Source organism: Mixophyes fleayi, chromosome 4, assembly GCF_038048845.1.
Source record: "Mixophyes fleayi isolate aMixFle1 chromosome 4, aMixFle1.hap1, whole genome shotgun sequence".
Lineage (NCBI taxonomy): Eukaryota > Metazoa > Chordata > Amphibia > Anura > Limnodynastidae > Mixophyes > Mixophyes fleayi.
The window spans coordinates 19,709,280-19,732,184 of record NC_134405.1 but is presented as its reverse complement, the minus strand read 5'-3'; the positions used below and the strand labels follow the sequence as shown (position 1 = coordinate 19,732,184).

Genomic DNA, 22,905 nt, shown 5'->3' with positions numbered 1-22,905 from the left:
GGGACGTGAAGTGAGCAGTGCAAGCTCAGAATTAGACTGTGCTAGTGCCTTAGATCAGGCTGGTTCTACCAGATCAGAGGTGACCCCTGCAGGCGTGTGCGATAGCTGGCTGTCCGACACAAGGCGTCTAAAAAAAAAATACAGGCAAACAAACAGTCTGTTCTGAGGGCACTCTAAAAAAAACAAATCTGAGTTCCCTGCAGGATGGGGAGGTATAAGAGGGAGGAGCATTCCACTGTTAGAATTATTTAAAGTGCCAATGTCCTAAAGGAGCTCTATACCCCATAGTCCAGTGTCCCCCAGTATCCATCAAGGGGTAGATGAACCAGAGCAATGTTCTGCAGTTCTCTTGATAGGTCAGTCATGTAATAGTCTCCAGCAAAGCCATAACTTAACATTTTAGCGCCTAGGGCGAGAAAGAGAAATGAAGTCCCTCCCTAGCCCTCAATTTTAACCAAATGAATCTAAAATATTCATAAACCGCACCCCCACTCCAGCGTTGCACCCTGCGCGGTCGCCCCTATCGCACGGCCCTAGTTACAGCCCTGGTCTGCAGAATATAGTGTGGTGCTCTTGTCAGACGGTGCTCAGCGGTGGCTGCTTTACTTCTGTCTTCTGAGAAAGTGTCGTCGTCACAGGGAGTCAGGACCCACAAACAGATCAATAATTGGACACTTTTTAAGAAATACTCTTTATTAACAGGGGTAAGAAAAGGAATTTAGTAGGGATAACTATAGGGATAATCACGTGGAAAGAATTCATGTAAATCATTAGAAAAAAAAAGACAAAGGAGGAAAGAGTGATATCTCTGGAGTCATTGTGTAATCCCTTATCTTTGCCTTGGAGTGAGATATATATTGGTATATACATTATATATATAATATTATTTAAGTATATTATACAGTGGTCGATCTGGTATACGGTGCTATTCCATACTGCCTTCATTGTAACACTATCACATTACATTCACTTACATTTTCCATACCGCCTCTTCTAAATTTCCACTTCCAACCACTGGATCTATATCTATACCAGAGAAACTGGCACAGAGGGGCTACAGACACTTGCAGTCGTGGAGTGGCGGGATTGGCTACTCAGCACCAGTAGGAGAGGTCAGGGAGTGGTGATGGCAAGTTACCGATGGCGGCAAAATCCCAAATACACTGATAAGCGATAGGGCGGCAGAGGAAGCCCATTCTGTCATTGGTCAACGATAGATATTTGTCAAGGCGATGTGAAGACCAATGTTTTACACATCTTTAGAAGAAATCTAATAATATGTAAATTTTTACTACAAGTAAAGGGGGTGCTTTGTAACAGAGAATTGATCAGGTTCTGGGTTTTAGGCATTTACACTGCAGAAAAGGGAAGAAATCCTGTTTCAAAAAAAAAATCACACTCGTGCAAATATTGCATCTGATTCAGGAATCAGTAAGCGTCAGTAACCAGTACAATGACAGGCGGGTGACTTGGTTCCTCCTCCTTCCTCTTCTTACTACTGCTCTTTTGATTTTGCCGTTTTCCCCGTTAACTGATTGATTTTCGTACCCAAGTGTATCAGGAGACCAAATGAGGAGACGGAAACCGGGAGAAAGTTTTCAAGGACGTAACTCTGCAGAGAGGAGAGATGAGCAGAATATGTTGAACGCAAACGGTTTGTTTAAAGAGGAAAAAAAGAAAAATAGCATAATTTCACCATTTTCTCTTTGCAGAGTGAGCTCAGGAGTTGTATTACAGCTACACATTACACACACATAGGGCACACTAATCCCCACCTGGATAGAGTGGGAGAGGCAGCCGCTTGTCCGACTGGTGTATCCCACAGTGTTCAGAGCTTCCCTGGCAAACTCCGCTGCATTTTTCACAATAATATTATCCTCAGCATTATTCATCATGGGGGTGGAAACCAACAGAGGTATCACTGACTATAGAGATACAGAAAAAAATTGTTATTAATCTGTTCACCATGTACCCAAGAAACCTATGAAGGATATTTTATAACCAGTCCCAGGAGTTTGATATCTTCCCACAGAGGTAGTCTGGTCTTTATAGATATTGCTCTGAAAACTCTGCAATATCTGCAGTAGCTCTCCAGGAAATGACGAGTTCCACTCTTAAGGTTCCATTCCATGCATTGACAATATAGAATAATTAGTAACTAATACTAGCAATGACGTGAGAGGACTAGCTTGTGATATTTTCATAGAAAACACGTTAAACCTAAAGTCTCTACATTAATTATTTTTTAAAAAATGCACTATTTTTGCAAATAAAATAACCCGTCACCCTAACAAGCATACCAGTTGGTTGCAAAGTCCACCACACCCTTAGTTTTTACTGTACTTACCAAGCCCTGACTAGGTAACAGTTAGTTCTCCAGGTATCGACAGACTGGAAAACTCTGAATGAAAACTGCAAAGCTGATTGGCTGACACAGCAAGAACCGTTTGGGTTCTAGATCCACGATTATGCTAGTTTGGAATATGGGGGTTATTTATAAATGGAATTCTAGTTAGAGCCGCAGGTATGTCTTTGTTGTGTGAAGGCAGGTAAGCTATATTATACATGATGTTTATACATACGTATAGAGTTTTTTAAACATTTTAGTGTCTGGTTGACCTAACAGGCTCCCATGTGGTCCAGTCACCGGTCCTACGCGCTCAATTTCCAGTGTGTGGCAAAATTTGAAATGGACCATGGTGAGACTCGGTCCTTCCGATACCAGTTTTACCACCACCACAATTTGCACAGTTACAAGCTTAATGCTACTAATACATTGAGACTACCAGTGTTCGAAGGAAAAGTACTATAATTGTATTACAAGGTACGGCAAATGTACCAAGAAGGGAAAATTAGACACTAAACAATATTCATGGTCATGGTCTTCGCTCAGCTTAAACTCAGATGAACGATAATCACATCGTACGCATGGTACATCCTGGACCGTTACCTGTACTGTAATCCCCTCGGATTTATATTCTGCATTAAGACCGCAGGAAAAATAATCCACAAATACCTAGAGGAGATAGAAAGCAGGCTGTTATCACAAGCAGTTAGGCAAGCAGGGGGAACTACAAGTTCCAGCATGTCCTCTCAGTCAGAGAGCCACAGAACCACTGAATTGTTTACCAATGGGAAAGCGAACGGTTATATCTGGAAAAAGGGAGAGGTGGTTTTTGGAAAAAAATATTTTGCTCTCAATAATAACAGCTCCTCCATTAATTCTTATACAATAACAGGTATCAGTGAACTAAATGGGCATGGATATACAAAATAAGTTTATAATATATATATATATGTATATATATATATATATATATATATATATATATATATATATATATATATATATATATATATATAAACAATGATAATAATATTGTACATTTAATTTAAGTACATTTAAGTGCATGGGACATGGCCGCTCCATGGGCGGAAGAGTGCATCAACGGCCCCATAGAACAATTTGGGAAGTTGTACGGTAATGCCACTCTAGCCTATCAGCCCCTCCACTCTGCTCTCAAAATAGCACAGGGTCAGAATACTTGTCAAAAAAGCAGAGCAGCGACCTTGGTGGAAGCGGTGGACTCAGATGGGTGGTGGGCGACCTCCTGGCACCAGAGCAGGCTCTCCGTCTGCACCTCCCTGCAGTCCTGCTTAGCATGTTCTATAGACCAATCCATACTATCACATAGTGAGGTCATCCGGAGTCCTGTTTACCACTTCCTATCCACTACCGAATTTAATTTAAACTTTAAACAGTTAGTGAAGCAACCAGATTCCATTTATCCAACAGACATTTCAATGTGAATAGCACAATTAAACTTTCCCCATTCCCCAAAGTCTCTGTCCCCAGCAACCTTTATATCCTTCAAACCTTACGCTCTGGACTGCGTAGGAGGATTCATGCGGTCAACGCAGAACACTGATCCAACAGAGATAAACTGGAGGCAGTAATGGCACCCCAGCACTTCCTATTTAGTTGATAGGAGACCTGGTGACATTATCACTCATTTACAGAACAGAATGTGACTGGATCACTGATAAATAACTTCTGATATGAATTTATTTAAAGGAAATAGAGCAGGGCGCTGATTTATATAATTGCATATGCACTTATTTTTTATATTGAATATAGTCTGAGATAGGAAATCGTTATTTCTGAGACCAGGGTAGAAACAGTTTTTTCCTGTTTTCACCTTACTAAAGGATATGCCTTATTTCTGATGCATATATCTGATACAATAGGCCTTTGTCGATGGAGGTCTTGTGTGTATTGGGATGTATTTAGTATGAAAGTGTCATTGTTTGGGATTTGTAAGGTTGCTAGTGGAAACCTCCAATTAGGCATATGTGCAAGGGAGTCTGATAGCAGGAAGTGCTAACGAAGTTTTGTGATGAAGTGTCATGCCTGCTCTGGCCAAAGGCCCAGCAGGGGGTCATTACTATATGGCCTTTTGTCCAGAGTGAATTTCATAGACAAGCGCAAATTTTCTTAGCTTTGTAATGCATGTAAATCCATGTTTGTGTAAATAGGGTACATCCTGATGCTAAAAATAGTCTGTGTCTGAACTGTATAAAAGGCACTAGCTTGTATTTGAAACGTGTTCTTATGATTTTCATCTGACCTGATCACACTGGTACCTTCCACCAGTGTGAGAGCAAATAAACATCTTGCTTCAAGACCTGCTTGAAAACATCTTCAATATTGCTGTATTCCTGTGATCTGCAGATTAGACCCAAAATCGAATCCGTTCTCCAGCTGTTTCTGAGGTTTGGACCCAAGCTTTCCATTACCACCGCTCTGCCTGCTACCCATGCAGCCCTGGTCAGTGTAATAGGCCAGATGGGATCCATTCACAGCTTCCCTGATCCACAGTAAGAGGTCAGGAGTACCAGCCCAGGTACACAAGCAACGATATACGCTAGCAGCGTCAGTTTCCCAGAAGAAACCCGGTACTAGATGCCGGTAAGGAGTTGCGGCAAGAGGGCACATTTGGAATAACAAAAGGGAACGTGGCAAAGTAAGCCCAGCCGGTTCCCAGCAACAACAGGCAGGGTGGCATAGGCGGTCCATCCTGTCACACAGGGAAGTCCTAATCAGGTCTTTTCAAACACTAACAACATTAGATCCATAGTAACTCAAATCTATTGGCCGGTAACATAAAAATAATAAAAAGAAGAAATATGATGGAAATTGCTAAACGTGTATATATATATATATATATATATATATATATATATATATATTATAATGCCCAAAATATAGAACTATGTTTACTCCACTCCACTGCTAAAAGAAACTCTGACTCTAAGCAATAGAAATGTTCTTGTGTACGCTATAGCATAAGATACAACAAAGTCACTCTCTGTGTAAAGGGAAGATCGCCGTAACATTAATACGGTCCATTCACGATGGAGGAAAAGACCGTTATGAAGCAGTTATTATATGCTGACTTCCCTACCAGGAAACAATTGCTCCGTATCACTACCAATCTCACCAGAGACCTACTGACCGGTAACAAAGTTTCCTATGAGACAATGAGAATATAGATACCTTAGTGGCACTGTATACGGTTACCAAAGGTATTGGGTGAATGGCAGTTTGAGACGAGATATTTATGATCAGACCTTTCTTCCTAGAAAACAAAGGATAAGGATATCAGTTATTGAGCCGAAGAATATAGACATCTAATAAATATAGTCCCAGGCTATGCTGTGTGTTTTTATGCATTAAAGACAGTGGTTGAAGTGGAAATTTAGAAGTGGCAGTATGGAAAACGTAATGGGAATGTGAGCAAATAGAATCTTATAGTGTTCCGCTGAAGGCCGTAGAAGAAGTGGCGGTATGGCATACCACCATATACACCCCTACTTCCACCACTGATTAAAGATTTATTGAAATCCAAGGGAGCTTTTTTCTGGCGTCCCATACACATATAGTTTAAACCCATTTGACCACCACAGTTCTAAGTATTCACGTTTAGCTAAATTCCTTTGCTAAATTGCTTCTAGCTCCTATTCACCACCATTGCCTTATTGCTAAAGGTTTGTTGTTTTGATGTTATAATTACATAGATTAGATTTAAAAAAAAAAATAGACAGATCAAATAAATTTCATGCTTTAATCCTGAAATAACCCAGTCGATCCAGAGGAAGTAAAAAAAAAAACAACCCCTATACAGCATAGTCAAATTTGCCTTAAATGGGCAAAAATACTTCCCGACCACATATTGGCAATCAGATCCACATACAATATTGTGGGACTGATGCATCTTGATCTGTATATTCTATTTTGTTGGAGAATGTCAAGTCATTTCTTAAATGTATCTACCGTGTCTGGCCATACCAGTTCTTGTGAGATTGTGTTTCACTGTTTCAAAGCTCTTACAGTAAAGAACCCTTTTCATAGCTGGAGATAAAACCTCTTCTCTTCCAGACACAAGTAGTGGCAATTATTATTATTATTATTATTATTATTATTATTAATAACAATAATGTATGCTCATATGAGGTGTGGTTGTTTCAACTTTAATGTTTGGTCATGTAAGGGACAACTACAACGGACATTAAACTCAAATAAAACTTTATCGCAGCTAAATATGTCTTAAATGTCTATAAATGTCTTAATTTGGTCGCTATTTAAAATTTGAAGTCAAAAATAAATTGAGAAGTATATCATCTGGATATAATATGTCTGTTATATGTTTTTACATTTTTGCGGTAGTTTTTCTTTAAGTGTAATATATGAGGGGTTATTGTAGCATTCTGAAAAATCTCATATATTGCATAAATTAGACACATACTTTGCCACCATTTTTGTAAGTACAATTCGGGTCATCTGGAAATAAAAAAATAAAAAGAGGTGCATTATTTCACTATGTCACCCTGCAGGGGGAGGTAAAGACTCATAGCTCTCTTCTGTCTATGTCACCCTACAGGGGGACAGACCCATAGCTCCCTTCTGTCTGTGTCACTGTGTCACCCTGCAGGGGGAGGGACAGACTCATAGCTCCCTTCTGTCTGTGTCACTGTGTCACCCTGCAGGGGGAGGGACAGACTCATAGCTCCCTTCTGTCTGTGTCACTGTGTCACCCTGCAGGGGGAGGGACAGACTCATAGCTCCCTTCTGTCTGTGTCACTGTGTCATCCTGCAGGGGGAAGGGCCAGACTCATAGCTCCCTTCTGTCTGTGTCACTGTGTCACCCTGCAGGGGGAGGGACAGACTCATAGCTCCCTTCTGTCTGTGTCATCCTGCAGGGGGAGGGACAGACTCATAGCTCCCTTCTGTCTGTGTCACCCTGCAGGGGGAAGGGCCAGACTCATAGCTCCCTTCTGTCTGTGTCACTGTTTCACCCTGCAGGGGCAGGGGCAGACTCAGAGCTCCCTTCTGTCTGTGTTACTGTGTCACCCTGCAGGGGGAGGGACAGACTCATAGCTCCCTTCTGTCTGTGTCACTGTGTCACCCTGCAGGGGAAAGGGCCAGACTCATAGCTCCCTTCTGTCTGTGTCACTGTGTCACCCTGCAGGGGGAGGGACAGACTCATAGCTCCCTTCTGTCTGTGTCACTGTGTCACCCTGCAGGGGGAAGGGCCAGACTCATAGCTCCCTTCTGTCTGTGTCACTGTGTCACCCTGCAGGGGGAGGGACAGACTCATAGCTCCCTTCTGTCTGTGTCATCCTGCAGGGGGAGGGACAGACTCATAGCTCCCTTCTGTCTGTGTCACCCTGCAGGGGGAGGGCCAGACTCATAGCTCCCTTCTGTCTGTGTCACTGTTTCACCCTGCAGGGGCAGACTCAGAGCTCCCTTCTGTCTGTGTCACCCTGCAGAGGGAGGGACAGACTCATAGCTCCCTTCTGTCTGTGTCACTGTGTCACCCTGCAGGGGAAAGGGCCAGACTCATAGCTCCCTTCTGTCTGTGTCACTGTGTCACCCTGCAGGGGGAGGGACAGACTCATAGCTCCCTTCTGTCTGTGTCACTGTTTCACCCTGCAGGGGGAGGGACAGACTCATAGCTCCCTTCTGTGTGTGTCACTGTGTCACCCTGCAGGGGCAGACTCAGAGCTCCCTTCTGTCTGTGTCACTGTGTCACCCTGCAGGGGGAGGGACAGACTCATAGCTCCTTTCTGTCTGTGTCACTGTATCACCCTGCAGGGGGAGGGACAGACTCATAGCTCCCTTCTGTCTGTGTCACTGTATCACCCTGCAGGGAGAGGGACAGACTCATAGCTCCCTTCTGTCTGTGTCACTGTGTCACCCTGCAGGGGGAGGGACAGACTCATAGCTCCCTTCTGTCTGTGTCACTGTGTCACCCTGCAGGGGGAGGGACAGACTCATAGCTCCCTTCTGTCTGTGTCACTGTGTCACCCTGCAGGGGGAGGGACAGACTCTTAGCTCCCTTCTGTCTGTGTCACCCTGCAGGGGGAGGGGCAGACTCAGAGCTCCCTTCTGTCTGTGTCACTGTGTCACCCTGCAGGGAGGAGGGACAGACTCATAGTGCTAGATCGTTGAGCTATCTATGGGGTAGGTAGATCACTTACCTGAACTGCTGACATGATGTTGCAGTTAATGATGTCCGTTAATCTCTGATGAAATAGAAAACAGATGAATTAAACCAGGTCATTCCATACCTCCCAACATTCCCATATGTAAAATCAGGACAAACGGGTTTAATGCAGTACACACTTGTTTATAGTTGGTATACAGATGTAGGCGTACTTGTAATGCGCTCATGCAGTTGCATGTTCTTAGCTTTGCTGCATGTCCGTGCTGCAGCTTGTACTTGTGGGAACAGACTCCTAAACCTATTAGGGAGCCTCCGGGTCATGCACTAAGGACACTTTGGAGGACTTATATACACTTAGGAGCGCAGCTCTCTGTGCTGTGACTTGCTCCCTGTAGGTTTGACTGGAAGGCACAGTGCGAAAGCCAAATTTACGGCTAGCAGGGTTTGGAGCACGCACAGTAGTGTAATCCGGACGTTGTCCTTCTGCCCCAAGAGGCTAGATTAGCGAACTCCTCACTAAATCTCCTAGTGGGAATACCTTTGTTACTCCTCATAGAACTTTTGTTTTCCGGTTGGGTACATTTTCTGTCTCAGACAGGCTTTCTGCCGCCTGAACACCCAGTGCCACAAACTTTTCTTGTGGTTGCTGTTCCACTACTCCACTAGGTGGCGTGTTTTCATGAAACACCACATCTATGGATTTGGTAAGACGTTTATTGTCAATCTCCCAAAGTCTGTATCCTTTACTCTGTTGGCAGTACCCGAGCATGATACACTCCACTGACTTGGTATCTAATTTACGTTGCATTCCTTTAGGAATAAGTGTATACACCTTACAGGCGAATACACGGAGATGGCTGACACTTGTCTTTATACCGGATCACGCCTACAGTGGCGTTTTACCTTTTACAGCTACTGTGGGCACTCGGTTTTTAAGGTAGACTGCAGTGGACACTGCTTCCGCCCAAAAACTTTTCTCCAGTCCTGGGTCATTCAACATAGTCCGTGCTCGTTCAACAATTGTTATGTTAGCTCAATCACTCACACTGTTCTGTTCTGGTGTGTAGGCAATTGTTAGTTGGTGCTGTATGCCATATTTTCTTAAGAATTCAGCTAAAGTCCCGTTGTCGTATTCTCCACTATTGGCGGATCTCAAGGCTTTTAGACCCGTTTGAGTCTCTACAAGGCTCTTGTATTCTGCAATTTACTCTACGACTTCACTCTTAGATCTTATGAAGTAGACAAGTATCATCCTAGTGGCATCATCAATGAGTGAGAAAATATCTGTAGCCACTCTCTGATTTCACCTTCATCGGACCACACACATCAGTATGCCCTAGAACTAGGGGTGCTTCAGCTCTGGTTGCTGACTTGGGTAAGTGGCAACGAGTTTGCTCACCCTTTATGCAGCTCTCGCATGTCGGTGTCTCCGAACTGCTCACAGTGGTCTTTGTCACCATCCCATCAGCGAGCTTCTGGACGTTGTCGTACCCCAGATGACCCAGTCTCTTATGCCACAGCTCCATTCATTGATTGGTGTCTGAAGCCGCCATCACATGACATTCTTCGGTGTGTAGTACATAAAGTTGGTTACACCGGGTTGCTGTTGCAAGTACAGTACCTTTCTGGTTTTGAACCACACATTTGCCCTCCGCGTATTGTACCTTGTAACCTTTTCTCTCAATGCTTATATCGATAAGGTTGGTTCACAAAGCTGTGCTGTGCATTTTTCTTTGTGTACATAATAAATGACTTTTGTGATATATTAGTTTCCTTTTATTCTTGTGTACTTCTTTTACTGTTCTTTACGTTTCAGCGTTTACTTTAGCACATGGTGCTGGGCCCATAACCTGTGGTTATACCTTCTGATGTTATTAATGGTGTCTGCGGTGACAGTTTTGTAACTTAAACAGGTTGCTGTTTATTGAAGTAGAATAACAGGCAACACAGTTTATGCAGGTTTTCTTGGTAATGCACTTATACATATGCAGGTTCTTTATATATATGTGTTGCACGTCCGTGCAGTACTACTGTGTGGTCACTGACTCTCCTAATTAACTGTGGGAGCCTCCGGTCCCTTGTATGGGAGCTTCTAAGGGCTTTATACAATGGTGCCACGCAGTAGCTATAACTGCGACTGTCCCCTTGAAGTAATGGCCAGAAAGCTGAACTTCCGGTTCCGGCATTTTGGAGCTTGCACAGCAGCACAATCTGGACATTGGAATCCTGCCCCACGTCCTGTTCTCCACTAGACCACCGTGGATTACAGGTAACCTTGGAAACGGAGATGGAGCAAAGCGCTCCAAATACTAACAACACTTACCTGGTTTACATCGGGCACATCGAGAAACTTATTGGCCCCATCTGTATACGTCATTCCAACATTATTCACTGCAACAGAAATCACGTAATTAACTTGGTGTTCAGACTGCATCATTTACAATATGAAGGAGAGAGAGAGAGAGGGAGAGGGAGAGAGAGGGAGAGAGAGGGAGAGGGAGAGAGAGAGAGAGAGAGAGAGAGAGAGAGGGAGAGAGAGAGAGAGAGGGAGAGAGAGGGAGAGAGAGAGAGAGAGAGAGAGAGAGAGAGAGAGAGAGAGAGAAAGAGTCATTGGTGACCTCCTACAGCAAATATCTGTTTATTGCATTGTTCAGATTGATACTAATACAGAGTATCATCTCATGTTTTTTTTTAATAGTGTTTCCACTGGTTGTTTTTGATACATGTAATAAAGGTTATTTTTTATTTGTAAAATTGTGCAGCCAGTATGTCATGTTCAGTGTGTATTTGTAACTCTACATACAGCCTGTTTCGGGGTAGGATCTTCTGTTCAGCATGTGAAGCACTATAGACTGTAGGAATATCTAGGGACAATATGCAAATAGGCCTCTTCTAATCAGTAGAAAAGACTTCTGTGTGATGCTGCTTCCATGACAGACTATTGAGTGTATGCTTTACCCCCAGCAAGAACTAGAAACACCAAATCATGGCCTAATAACTACCAAGGACTCCAACATCCAGGTCCTTCAAACCCTCCTCAATTTTAGGATATATTTCAGGTCCTCCCGTGAAATCCACCTGGATTATCTTGGTTTTCCTCCCTGTCTGGAGCTCTGTGGAGACAACATACACTGTATTAGCGGTCTAAGAAATATCCATTCTAGCTCAATCTGGGGAACAGCCTCTCTTGAGAGGATGAAGTCTATTGATATCAATGATAAGGACATAAATGTTTTCTTTAGATTACACGCTCACCCAGAATCACGTGATATTCAGGGAACGTCACATTTCTTCAAAGGCCCTAGAGCTAGGCCAGATTTTCCAAAGATTGGTAATTAGAATAGGTGACACCTTCAAGCTATAATTTCTTAGTTTATTCTATTGTTAGGACACCCCTTGGTCACTGATGAGCAAGGCAAATTTACTGTTGACTCCATCCATTTCATTTTGACACATAACTATTTTCTGTTTGATCACATGTATTATTTGCAGACCATGGGTACGGCCATGGGGACTAGGTTCGCGCCGAGCTACGCCAACCTATACATTGGTGCCTTTGAGGAGGCCCATGTGTGGGGGGGTGGGTTCGGCACGGAATTGGTCCCTCATGGCCGTTATATTGATGACCTATTCATTATATGGGGAGGAGGACAATCAAGTGCACTTTCTTTTGTTTCTGCACTGAACAATAATGATTATAATTTAAAATTTGTCAATAGATACCATACATCTAGTATGGATTTTTTAGATTTACAGATGAGGATTATAGATGGGAAGTTGGAGTCTTTCACTTACAAGAAGAGGGTTGATGTAGCTAGTGACTTGCACCACAAAAGTTCACAATACAAGAAATGGAAAGACAATATACCGAAAGGACAATTAATGTACCTGAAGAGAAATTGTACCTCACAAGCAGTGTTCAACATGCAAGCAAAGAGTATGCTAGAAGATTTTAGGGATAATGGGTATCCGGATTATGTCCTCAATAAGGCCTTAAATGAGGTATTATTACTAAATAGAAATATGCTGCTGCAGAAGAAATCTGCTGCAACTTCAGATATTCAGGGGAATGAACAAGGAGATTCTTCATCTTTTATTGCCTTTATTTCCAAATATAATAATAAATCTGGGGAAATTAGAAGATTTATTGCAAAAAATTATCCGATTCTCCAACAGGATGATTCTCTTAGAAAGATATTACCACATAATCCCAAAGTAATTTTCAAGAGAAACAATAATTTGAAGAATTTATTGGCCCCTAGTCTCGTTTAAAGTATGCATAACGAAACATTATAATCTCCATTGGCCGAATGCTGGATTCCTAAACAAATTGAAGGATACTTCAAATTTGGTATGAATAGATGTTTAACATGCTCTTTTATTAACAACAAAATGGTTGAATTTACCCATATGGATAAGACATACAGGGTGAGGGGATTTATCAACTGCAATATGTGCTACACTATCTATCTCATACTTACCCACTTTTGAAGGCAGCTGTCCGGGAGAAGGTCCGTCGAAGGGGCGTGGCCATGCGTGGTGCACCGTTAGGCTCCGCCTCTGCCAATCTTATACAATTTTGGCCAATTGCAGCAGGGGGCGGGGCCACGATGCCACGTTTAGCCCCGCCCATCTTCAACAATGGAGACAGCTGGATCCGGGATTTTTGCCTGCTCTCTCGGGAGCCCGGGAGAACTCACAAAAAATCGGCAATGTCCGGGAGAGTAGGCAACTATGATCTATCTTTTGTGGTGTAGCTGTAACTTTATTTACGTAGGAAGAACTACAAGAGCATTACAATTGAGATTTTTAGAACACAGGAGGAATATCCTGAACAGAAAAGTTAATCACAGTGTGCCTCGTCATTTCAATTTGGTTCATAATGGTAGGGTGGAAGATCTTACAGTATGTGGATTAGAACACGTCAAACAAACTGTTAGAGGGGGTGATCGATTCTAGAGACTTTGTACGCAAGAGGTCTTTTGGATTCACCAACTGGACGCTTTGAGTCCAGGGGGACTAAATGAAGCACTAGAGCTGAACGAAATCCTTTCCTAATTTCTTATTATTAGGATTAGTATATCCACTTGTCTGTATTCTAGTCAGGATCATTAATTTTTGTGACCTTTTCTTCATATTTGTGCATGTGTGTATGTGTGTGCATGTATACTTGCACGCATATGCACGTTCATGAGACATTTGGATGTGCCATGTCGGTGTATGTGTGTGTGTACATATATTTGTGTGTATATTTCTCTTAGAGATGTATGCATCCTTAAGGATAGAATTGGTATAAATTTCTTGAACCTTGGAGAGGCCATTCTCTAGATATATTATAATATATGAATTAAACAATATAATATGACACCTGTTGTGTTTGATCGCATTAGTCAGGGGGACTTTTCTGTGGTCTTTTTGTGTATATATACATTATATGAATAAAGTGATATTTATTTATATATTTTTTTTTATATAATTTAGATAATTTTTATGTGAGTTATTATCTATGTATTTGTATATGTGTATTTTTTGTTTAGTGTTATGTATTTTTGTATTTTTGAATTTAATTTAATTTATATGGCTATATATGAGCCAGTTATTAATTCATATTTAATTAATGTGTATATATATTTTTGAATATGTCAGTGTGAGAAAGGAGATATAGAATAATATTCTAAATCTCTGAGAAATACTCAATCAAAGTATTAGCTTTAATCCGTGAAGGTAATTTTTAATTAGTTTGAGTCAAATATTTTATGTTGTTTCTGTCATTTTATTTGTATTTTTATGTTCCATTGATCGTTCTATTTATGTTGGGATGCGAAATACCCTAATGGTTCTTGTGATGATACAAGTGGTACACATATAATTATAGTTAAGACTATCATAAACTCAATATATGACCACAAGTTAACCCGTGCATGATACTCATGCATTCTAGTCAAATCAAGCTACTTAAGGTGTTAAAAAGGTTCTTGTCATGCATTTGGGCCTAGCCCAGGCCTCCTCAGGGGAAGAGCGTTACTTCCTGACGCAAGCGCCCTTTTTTAACGTGGTTTTGTCCACATGTCACCACCTCATAATTTTTCTCCATCACCTCATCCTTCATTTTCATCGCCACATCTATCCAGATGTCTATCCAGACACAGGGATCTCTCTCAGCGGTCCTGAGTATCACACTCCTCTCGCTCTGCCACCCCCGACAACCACCAACCACTCCCCACTGTCACCCCCGGCAACCACCAACCACTCCCAACTGTCACTTCTCCTTCAAGAAATATATATATATTTTTTAAAATCTTTATAAACACTTTTAACAATTAACAAATTAAATTAACAAATTAAAAACATCTTAGTATACCAAATTTCAGCCCTTTCTGGGTTTTTTTCCCCACACACACTAAGAATTTAGTAGGTCAGTGTATAACTCCACCCAGGAGGTGGTGCTGCAGCTTGTTTTTTTTTTTTCCACACACACACAGATTAACACACGCCACTAGGCTTATATATATTAGATAAGTCTGGTAGATTGAGTAAACTTCAGGCTTTTAGCCAGCGGCAGGCTAATTGATCAGGTTGAAGGTATATAATAGAAGACTTAATTGTAGTAGTTCATTACCTCTGATGAAATCACCTCTAGGTGATGAAACGCGCCAGCTTATGAGAGACTTCACTGTGCTGGGAGCTCATTGCAGCTTATACTGATTATAACTCCACTTAAGGCTCAGTCATTCTAGTTATCGAGAGCTACGGAATCTTGCTGTCTAATCAAGTCCACGGGTGCTTCTCTTAGCTGTGCCACTGGTCTGAGAGACGGGATTGGTTGTATTCTCTTTTCCGGGGCCACGGACCAAACACACAGTGTTGGGCGAAATGGAGTGCACGGAACAGAAAGTATCTGGTGCGATCACAGCCTGCATCCAGACTGTTGTACAGGACTGATTCTTCTGACCAGGGGCCTGATTCATTAGTGATCTTATCTGGTGCAAAAGTTAAGATGCTTATTTTTAAGAAGAAATGGGGAGATAAGAGTGAAGTTAGAATGGATTTTCATCTTAACTTAAGAAATTCTTCACTTACGCAGTGATTTTGCTTCTTATCTCCCTTTTTTGGGCATGCACAGAGTGGATTTGCTTAAGATAAGCAAAAGACGGCAGATAAGATCACTAATGAATCAGACCCCAGGTCTGTATCGTGAAACCGCACATTGCGGTGAGTGGGACGGACATCTCTAAGCAGAGGAAGACCGTGGACTGACGGTAATTATGCGCATTTGCTCTTTTGCCAAAAAACTTTGAGGAACTATACATTCGATTAAATCGAAGTGGATATTAGTACTTCAATTCAAGGGAATTTGTTATTCCTTATTGTTTGGTGTGGCCACACTGCTTCAATATTTTGATCTGGACTTTGTGGTATTCTGAGCTATTGGAGAGTAAACCAGCTACACTAATATTTTTTTGATTTATGGTCATCACAGTACCAATTTCATCTATTCTTTTTTTTTTTAGCTTTTTTTGAAACTGTACAGATTGTGTTTTATTATTAGTGTGTTGCTGTCTGTATTTTTAGTTCACTGGCCAGTGATTGTCTTACAAGTATCATCCTTGTTGGTTACGTATTGCCATGTTTTTACCATTTTTTACCTCACGGTTTTATTAGTGGGTGTTGTGTGTATTCAGTTTCCAGCGCTATATTGGGACTATGTAATTTTACTAATTATAGGAATTACACAGCACTTCAATTGTTAACTTGAGTATCATGGATTCAGCATCACAGATTTACTAAATAGAGATTGTAATTTCGTACAAGAAGCAGCACCGGTTTTCACAGAACAATGGTTTTTCTGCTATAATATCACTCCTAAGGCCCCTTACCTACTGGTGTTTACTTGTATAAAAAAAAACTCAACTGAAAATGCCTATAGACACTGTTTTCCATTTGTGCATGAGTCTAGTAAGTCTTAAGGATTCATGTAAATAATATATACCACAAATCCCTTGAAATTCAGAAGTATCCGGGGTTTGTTATTGAGCAGCATAAGGCAATTATGTAGTATATCTAATGACTGATTGTTATATTCTATTGAATTTATGTATAACGCTCTGAATATTTTATGTAACATATCAAAGTGTAGTTTAACTGACCTGAGTCTGACCTAGGCAAGTGTCAATGGTCTTTTGAAACTAGCCAGGCCCAGAGACAGATCTCTGAGTAGTTTGTGTATGCAGAGGAGTTTAGCCAAGCAGAAAGATCAGAGGTGAGAGATTCTTTGAGGTGCCCAAAAATATATCTTAGTGATAGATAATTTACTTTAGGGAAAACTCTGTCATTTTGGGCATCCCTCTAACTTAGGTGAAAAATAAAATTACTAAAGTGGGGGGTGAAGAGCCCAACAAGAAATGGTTTAAAAATCCCTTGTTTCAGATATCAGATTGTCCATTTCTTTGAGGAGGTCTACCACGACTGAAATGTGTCATTCTCCTCAATGTGTACTCCTCACACGCCAATTCCTGAAGGGATTCTGGTTATATTTCCTATTTTATTTTCTGACACTTATCTGTGCAAACCTATTGTATGTCTGTTTATTACCTTTTTGTAAATAAGCCTTGGAAACATTTTTCAGATTAAACATATTTTATCTAGCATACTCTCCGTGATTCTTTGTGAACTTTCGAAGCCCAGGGAGGCTCATACTACATGTGTTTGTGATTTAAGTGTGAAACATTAATAAGTGGTTCTGGTGAACGTAAAGACACCATAATAAATCCTTTGTGATGGCAGAAAGAGTGAGGTGACACCAGTCACGGCCAGCTGTTCAGATTGCTGTATCTGGGACAGATTGGGCTTTTGAGACACAGCATTAGACTGCATATGCATATAGACTAGCTATAGACTGCAAATCGTCTCTTACAGATTTGGTTATTTTTTTTTTCTCTCTATAGAAAAAACAAGGGATCAATTTAAATAAATTCAATAAATTCATCCAGATTAAAACAAAACAAAAGCCCCAATGGGACATTTTAACATCACAGAAGGATGTTATTCATCATTCCCCAAAAATGTCAAAATCCAAATTCACTGGATCGATAACCCCATATCTTGTAAGAAAGAAATCCAATCAGTTTTTCTGCGGGGCATATTCAATTAGGATTCGCGGCCGCGATTACGCGCCGCTTCACGGGTCCTGGTACTGCAACATCGCGGATTTCCGTGCGCACGGAAATCTGCAATGTTGCGGTACCGTAATGATACTTTAAACGCGTGTAATCTCGGACGCCAGTCCTAATTGAATATACCTCTGTTAGCGAATTTGTCATCACCTCCTCATTTAGTAAGGAATTCCATAGCTTCACCACTCTTACAGTAAAGAACCCCTTCCTGTGCTCATGGTGAAACCTTCTTTCCTCTATATTCAGCTGATGATCCCTTGTTCTCTGTATGGTCCTTGGTACAAAAATTTCATTAGACAAATCTTAATATTGACCTGGGATATAATTATAAATATGTATTAAATCCCTTTTTAAGGATGCCTTTTTTCTTAATAATTTAACGTTCTTCTATTAATGGGGTTGATGATCTTGAGTTCTCCTACGTCCTTGTCTGGTCTCTGCTTAAAGTCAAGTGACTGACAGATGAACACCGGAATCTCTTACCTATCCCGTCTGCAACTCTTTGAAGCTTCGTGAGAGTCCGACTGATGAGAACAATATCGAATCCCCTCTGGGCCAACTATGAACAAGAAAGGTGTGTTAGAGATACGATAACCAGATGGATTATAGGCACACCGATGTACACTGACCTCTTCTGCGTAGGCCTTTCCTATTCCATCAGTCGCTCCAGTTACCACTATACGATGAATGGAAAAAAAAAACAGAGCTTAAAACATAAAGCTGAGAATGGTAACTGGATTTTAGCTACATATATAAAAGGCTCTGCAAATGTTTATTTGTGAATAATATAAAAACCAAACACATCCCAGCACTGATTTTACTTACACCATACCAAGGGGTAAATTTATCATACTGCAAGTTTCAGACATGTTTGAAAAGTGGATAGCAACCAATCAGATTCTAGCTATTATTTTGTAGAATGTACTAAATAAATGGTAACTAGGGGCCAGATTCATTAGTGATCTTATCTGCCGTTTTTTAGTTATCTTAAGCAAATCCCCTCTGTGCATGCCCAGAAAAGGGAGATAAGAGGCAAAATACACTGCATAAGTGAAGAATTTCTTAAGTTAAGATGAAAATCCATCTTAACTTCACTCTTATCTCCCACGTTTCTTCTTAAAATAAGCATATTAACTTTTCCACAAGATAAGATCACTAATGAATCAGGCCCAATAACATTAAGTTCCAATCATTTCCAGTCAATTTTTGTCAAGTGACAAGAGCACTGCTACCCCTTCTGTTTCTGAGCGAGCAATGGCACTGAGCAATGTCACTGGAGAATGGAGAGTGACAAAAACACTTCTACCCATGTTTCTGTGTGAGCAATGGCACTGAGCAATGTCACTGGAGAATGAGGAGTGACAAGAACACTGCTACCCATGTTTCTGTGTGGGCAACAGGGCCGGATTAACGGAATGGAGGCCCCTGGGCTAATGGGGCCCCCATTCCACCGTGAGGCCCCCTTCCATTAGCAGCCTGGCCCTCCCTCCAAGCGCTTACCTTCTCCTCTCCTGTCACTGCAGTCCTCCTTCCGCGGCGCGCTGTAAGCTCCTTACTGAGGAGATCTCGTGACACTCTCGCGAGATCTCCTCAGTAAGGAAATTACTGAGCGCCGGAGAAGGAGGACTGCAGTGACATAGCTCAGCATTGATCGGGCCGGGGACGCCCCCGCCCCCGTCCTGATCAATACCTCTGCTGAACTCTGTCAAGGGCCCCCTGGATGCCCGAGGCCCCTGGGCTGCAGCCCAGTTAGACCTTGGGTTAATCCTGCCCTGGTGGGCAATGGCACTGAGCAATGTTACTGGAGATTGGAGAGTGACAAGAACACTGATACCCATGTTTCTGTGTGAGCAATGGCACTGGGCAATGTCACTGGAGAATGCAGAGTAACAAGAACACTGCTACCCCTGTTTCTGCATGAGCAATGGCACTGAACAATATCACTGGAGAATGGAGAGTAACAAGAAAACTGCTACCCCTGTTTCTGTGTGAGCAATAGCACTGAGCAATGTCACTGGAGACTGGAGAGTGACAAGAACACTGTTACCCCTCCTGTTTCTGTGTGAGCAATGACACTGAGCAATGTCACTGTAGAATGGAGAGTGACAAAAACACTGCTACCCCTGTTTCTGTGTGAGCAATGGCACTGGGCAAAGTCACTGGAGAATGGAGAGTAACAAGAACACTGCTACCCATGTTTCTGCGTGAGCAATGGCACTGAGCAATGTCACTGGAGACTGGAGAGTGACAAGAAAACTGCTACCCCTGTTTCTGTGTGAGCAATGGCACTGGGTAATGTCACTGGAGACTGGAGAGTGACAAGAACACTGCTACCCATGTTTCTGTGTGAGCAATGGCACTGAGCAATGTTACTGAAGATTGGAGAGTGACAAGAACACTGCTACCCCTCCTGTTTCTGTGTGAGCAATGACACTGAGCAATGTCACTGGAGAATGGAGAGTGTCAAGAACACTTCTACCTATGTTTCTGTGTGAGCAATGGCACTGAGCAATGTCACTGGAGAATGGAGAGTGACAAAAACTCTTCTACCCATGTTTCTGTGTGAGCAATGACACTGAGCAATGTCACTGGAGAGTGTCAAGAACACTTCTACCCATGTTTCTGTGTGAGCAATGGCACTGAGCAATGTCACTGGAGAACGAGGAGTGACAAGAACACTGCTACCCATGTTTCTGTGTGAACAATAACACTGAGCAATGTTACTGGAGATTGGAGAGTGACAAGAACACTGTTACCCCTCCTGTTTCTGTGTGAGCAATGACACTAAGCAATGTCAATGGATAATGGAGAGTGACAAGATCACTGCTACCCCTGTTTCTGCGTGAGCAATGGCACTGAGCAATGTCAATTGAGAATGGAGAGTGACAAGAACATCGCTGCCCTTGTTTCTGTGTGAGCAATGGCACTTAGCAATGTTACCGGAGACTGGAGAGTGACAAGAACACTACTAACTCTGCTGTTTGCTCAGTGCCATTGCTCACACAGAATGTCACTGGAGAATAGAGAGTGGCAAGAACACTGCTGCCCCTGTTTCTGTATGAGCAATGGCACTGAGCAATGTCGCTGGAGAATGGAGAGTGACAAGAACACTGCTACCCCTCCTGTTTCTGTGTGAGCAATGACACTAAGCAATGTCGCTGGAGAACGGAGAGTGACAAGAACACTGCTACCCCTGTTTCTGTGTGAGCAATGGCGCTGGATTTCCTAGGGATGGAGGTACTTATGGAATCCAAAACCTGCAAGATCCGACAACGCAACTATTACATTTCGCCTCGATTCAGGTCCAAGGACGAGTGAAAGTAACGATCCGGCTCGCGTGCCTATTCGGATCCCCTAAGTTCAGGTGGGCTCAGTTTTCATAAAACCGAGCCTGAGCATCTCTAGTCTCAAATTATTTGATTCCTGTTTTACTTTTTATTTTCAGTTTATATCCCATGTATATATATATAAATAATTTAAATTGAGAGCATTCACATCATTGAAAGATTGGGTGTTTCCTCCTTCAAAACAGAGGGGAGAGGGTATTGTTCCTTCCTGTTTTTTGAGGGGTACTTAGTTTACTCCCATATTCTACACAACAGTGATATCTATTACAATATGTTCAAGTCTCTTCTTATATTATAAATTCTCAAAACATTCTCTCCAATCCAACAAAACTTGTCTAGGTTACTGATGTAATCCTGAGTGAGTTATTTCACTAATTATTTACAAATAGTGAGTAGGAAAGTTTACTAACACTCTGGAGTGAATGTATGATACTCGGGGAGTATACATTATTTCACGGGAAGCAAGGATCTTGCATGTACCCCAATATTTTCTGGATTGTAGTTAGGGTCCACATATCGGATGCAAGGGGTGAATAATTCTAGCAAATACAGCTTCTATTCACCCAAGATTTCACCAAGCTTCACATTCACACCCTTGATTTAATAATATCCCTCCTTGACTATTGCATCCTGCTTCTGTCTGAGGAGTGAGATTATTGAAATGAGATAAAGTGCTGCATTTAATAAAGGAGGGGCTTTCAAAGTAGTAGTGGGTTGGATTTCTAGATGAAGTCATGACAATTACACTTTTATTGTTTTCCCAGGAAACAAAGGAGCACTACAATAAATAAATAGTTGGTAGAGAGGTCTCCGGAGAGCTCGCACTTTGCCGTAGGTATGAAACGTCAGATCTGGCATCGTGTGGTAGCTGTATTATTCAGAGAGAAATTGTTGCCGTCAAGTTCATTGCCGGTTTCCTACATTGCCGAGAAATTTGAAGGGGGCAATAAAGCCCTCTTGTGACAGGATGGACCGCCTATGCCACCCTGTCTGTTGTTGCTGAGAACCGACTGGGCTTACTTTGCCACCATTCCCTTTTTTTATCCCAAATGCGGCCTCTAACCGCAGTAGGAGGGGCTTACAAGAGCTGCCACCACTGGACTCCTTGCCGGCATCCAGAACCGTGTTTCTTCTACGTAACTGATGCTGCGGGTGTACCCCGTTACTGGTGTACCTGGCTGGTAACTTCAGACCTCTTACTATGGATCGGGGTTGCTGTGAATGGATCCCCCCTGGCCTATCACACTAACCAGGGCTGCTGGAGAAAAGATTCAATTTTTGGTCTAATCTGCAGATCACAGGAATACAGCAACATTGAAGATGTTTCCAAGCAGGTCTTTAAAGCAAGATGTTTATTTGCTCACACTGGTTAGTGGTACCAGTGATCAGGTCAAGTTGATATCAGAAGAACACATTTCAGTATACAAGTCAGTGCATTTATAACTTTCAGACGCATGCTATTTTTTAGCATAAGGATATACTCTATTTACACAAACATGGATTTACATGCATTGCAAAGCTAACAAAATGTGCGCTTGTCTATGAAATTCACTCTGGACAAAGGGCCACACAGTAACTACCCCCTACTGGGCCTTTGGCCAGAGCAGGCATCCTGACACTTCATCACAAAACTTTATTAGCACTTCCTGCTATCAGACTCCCTTGCACATATGCCTAATTGGAGATTACCACTAGCAACCTTACAAAACCTAAACAATGACACTTCCATACTAAATACATCACAATACACACAAGACCTCCATCCACAAAGGCCTATTGTATCAGATATATGCATCAGAAATAAGGAATATCCTTTAGTAAGGTGAAAACAGGAAAAACCAGTTTCTACCCTGGTCTCAGAAATAATCATTTCCTATC

The 22,905-nt window shown here is 41.9% G+C and overlaps 1 protein-coding gene across 4 annotated transcripts in view; it reads right to left on the bottom strand.

The window, feature by feature from the left end:
- Positions 1-673: 673 nt before the first annotated feature.
- The window catches only part of LOC142151088 (very-long-chain 3-oxoacyl-CoA reductase-B-like), a 38,860-nt gene continuing 16,628 nt past the window's right edge, over positions 674-22,905 (bottom strand). For 3 of the 4 annotated variants that reach the window (XM_075206397.1, XM_075206396.1, XM_075206395.1), the window contains 10 exons: positions 18,310-18,356; positions 18,164-18,239; positions 11,510-11,620; positions 10,831-10,898; positions 8,542-8,586; positions 6,807-6,841; positions 5,558-5,639; positions 2,951-3,016; positions 1,776-1,925; positions 674-1,612 (listed from right to left, as the gene is read on the bottom strand). In XM_075206397.1, coding sequence (XP_075062498.1) covers positions 1,496-1,612; positions 1,776-1,925; positions 2,951-3,016; positions 5,558-5,639; positions 6,807-6,841; positions 8,542-8,586; positions 10,831-10,898; positions 11,510-11,620; positions 18,164-18,239; positions 18,310-18,356 — 797 coding nt within the window. In that variant the 3' untranslated portion in view covers positions 674-1,495. The remainder of the gene's footprint in view (positions 1,613-1,775; positions 1,926-2,950; positions 3,017-5,557; positions 5,640-6,806; positions 6,842-8,541; positions 8,587-10,830; positions 10,899-11,509; positions 11,621-18,163; positions 18,240-18,309; positions 18,357-22,905) is intronic. The other variant, XM_075206398.1, reaches the window with a different exon arrangement.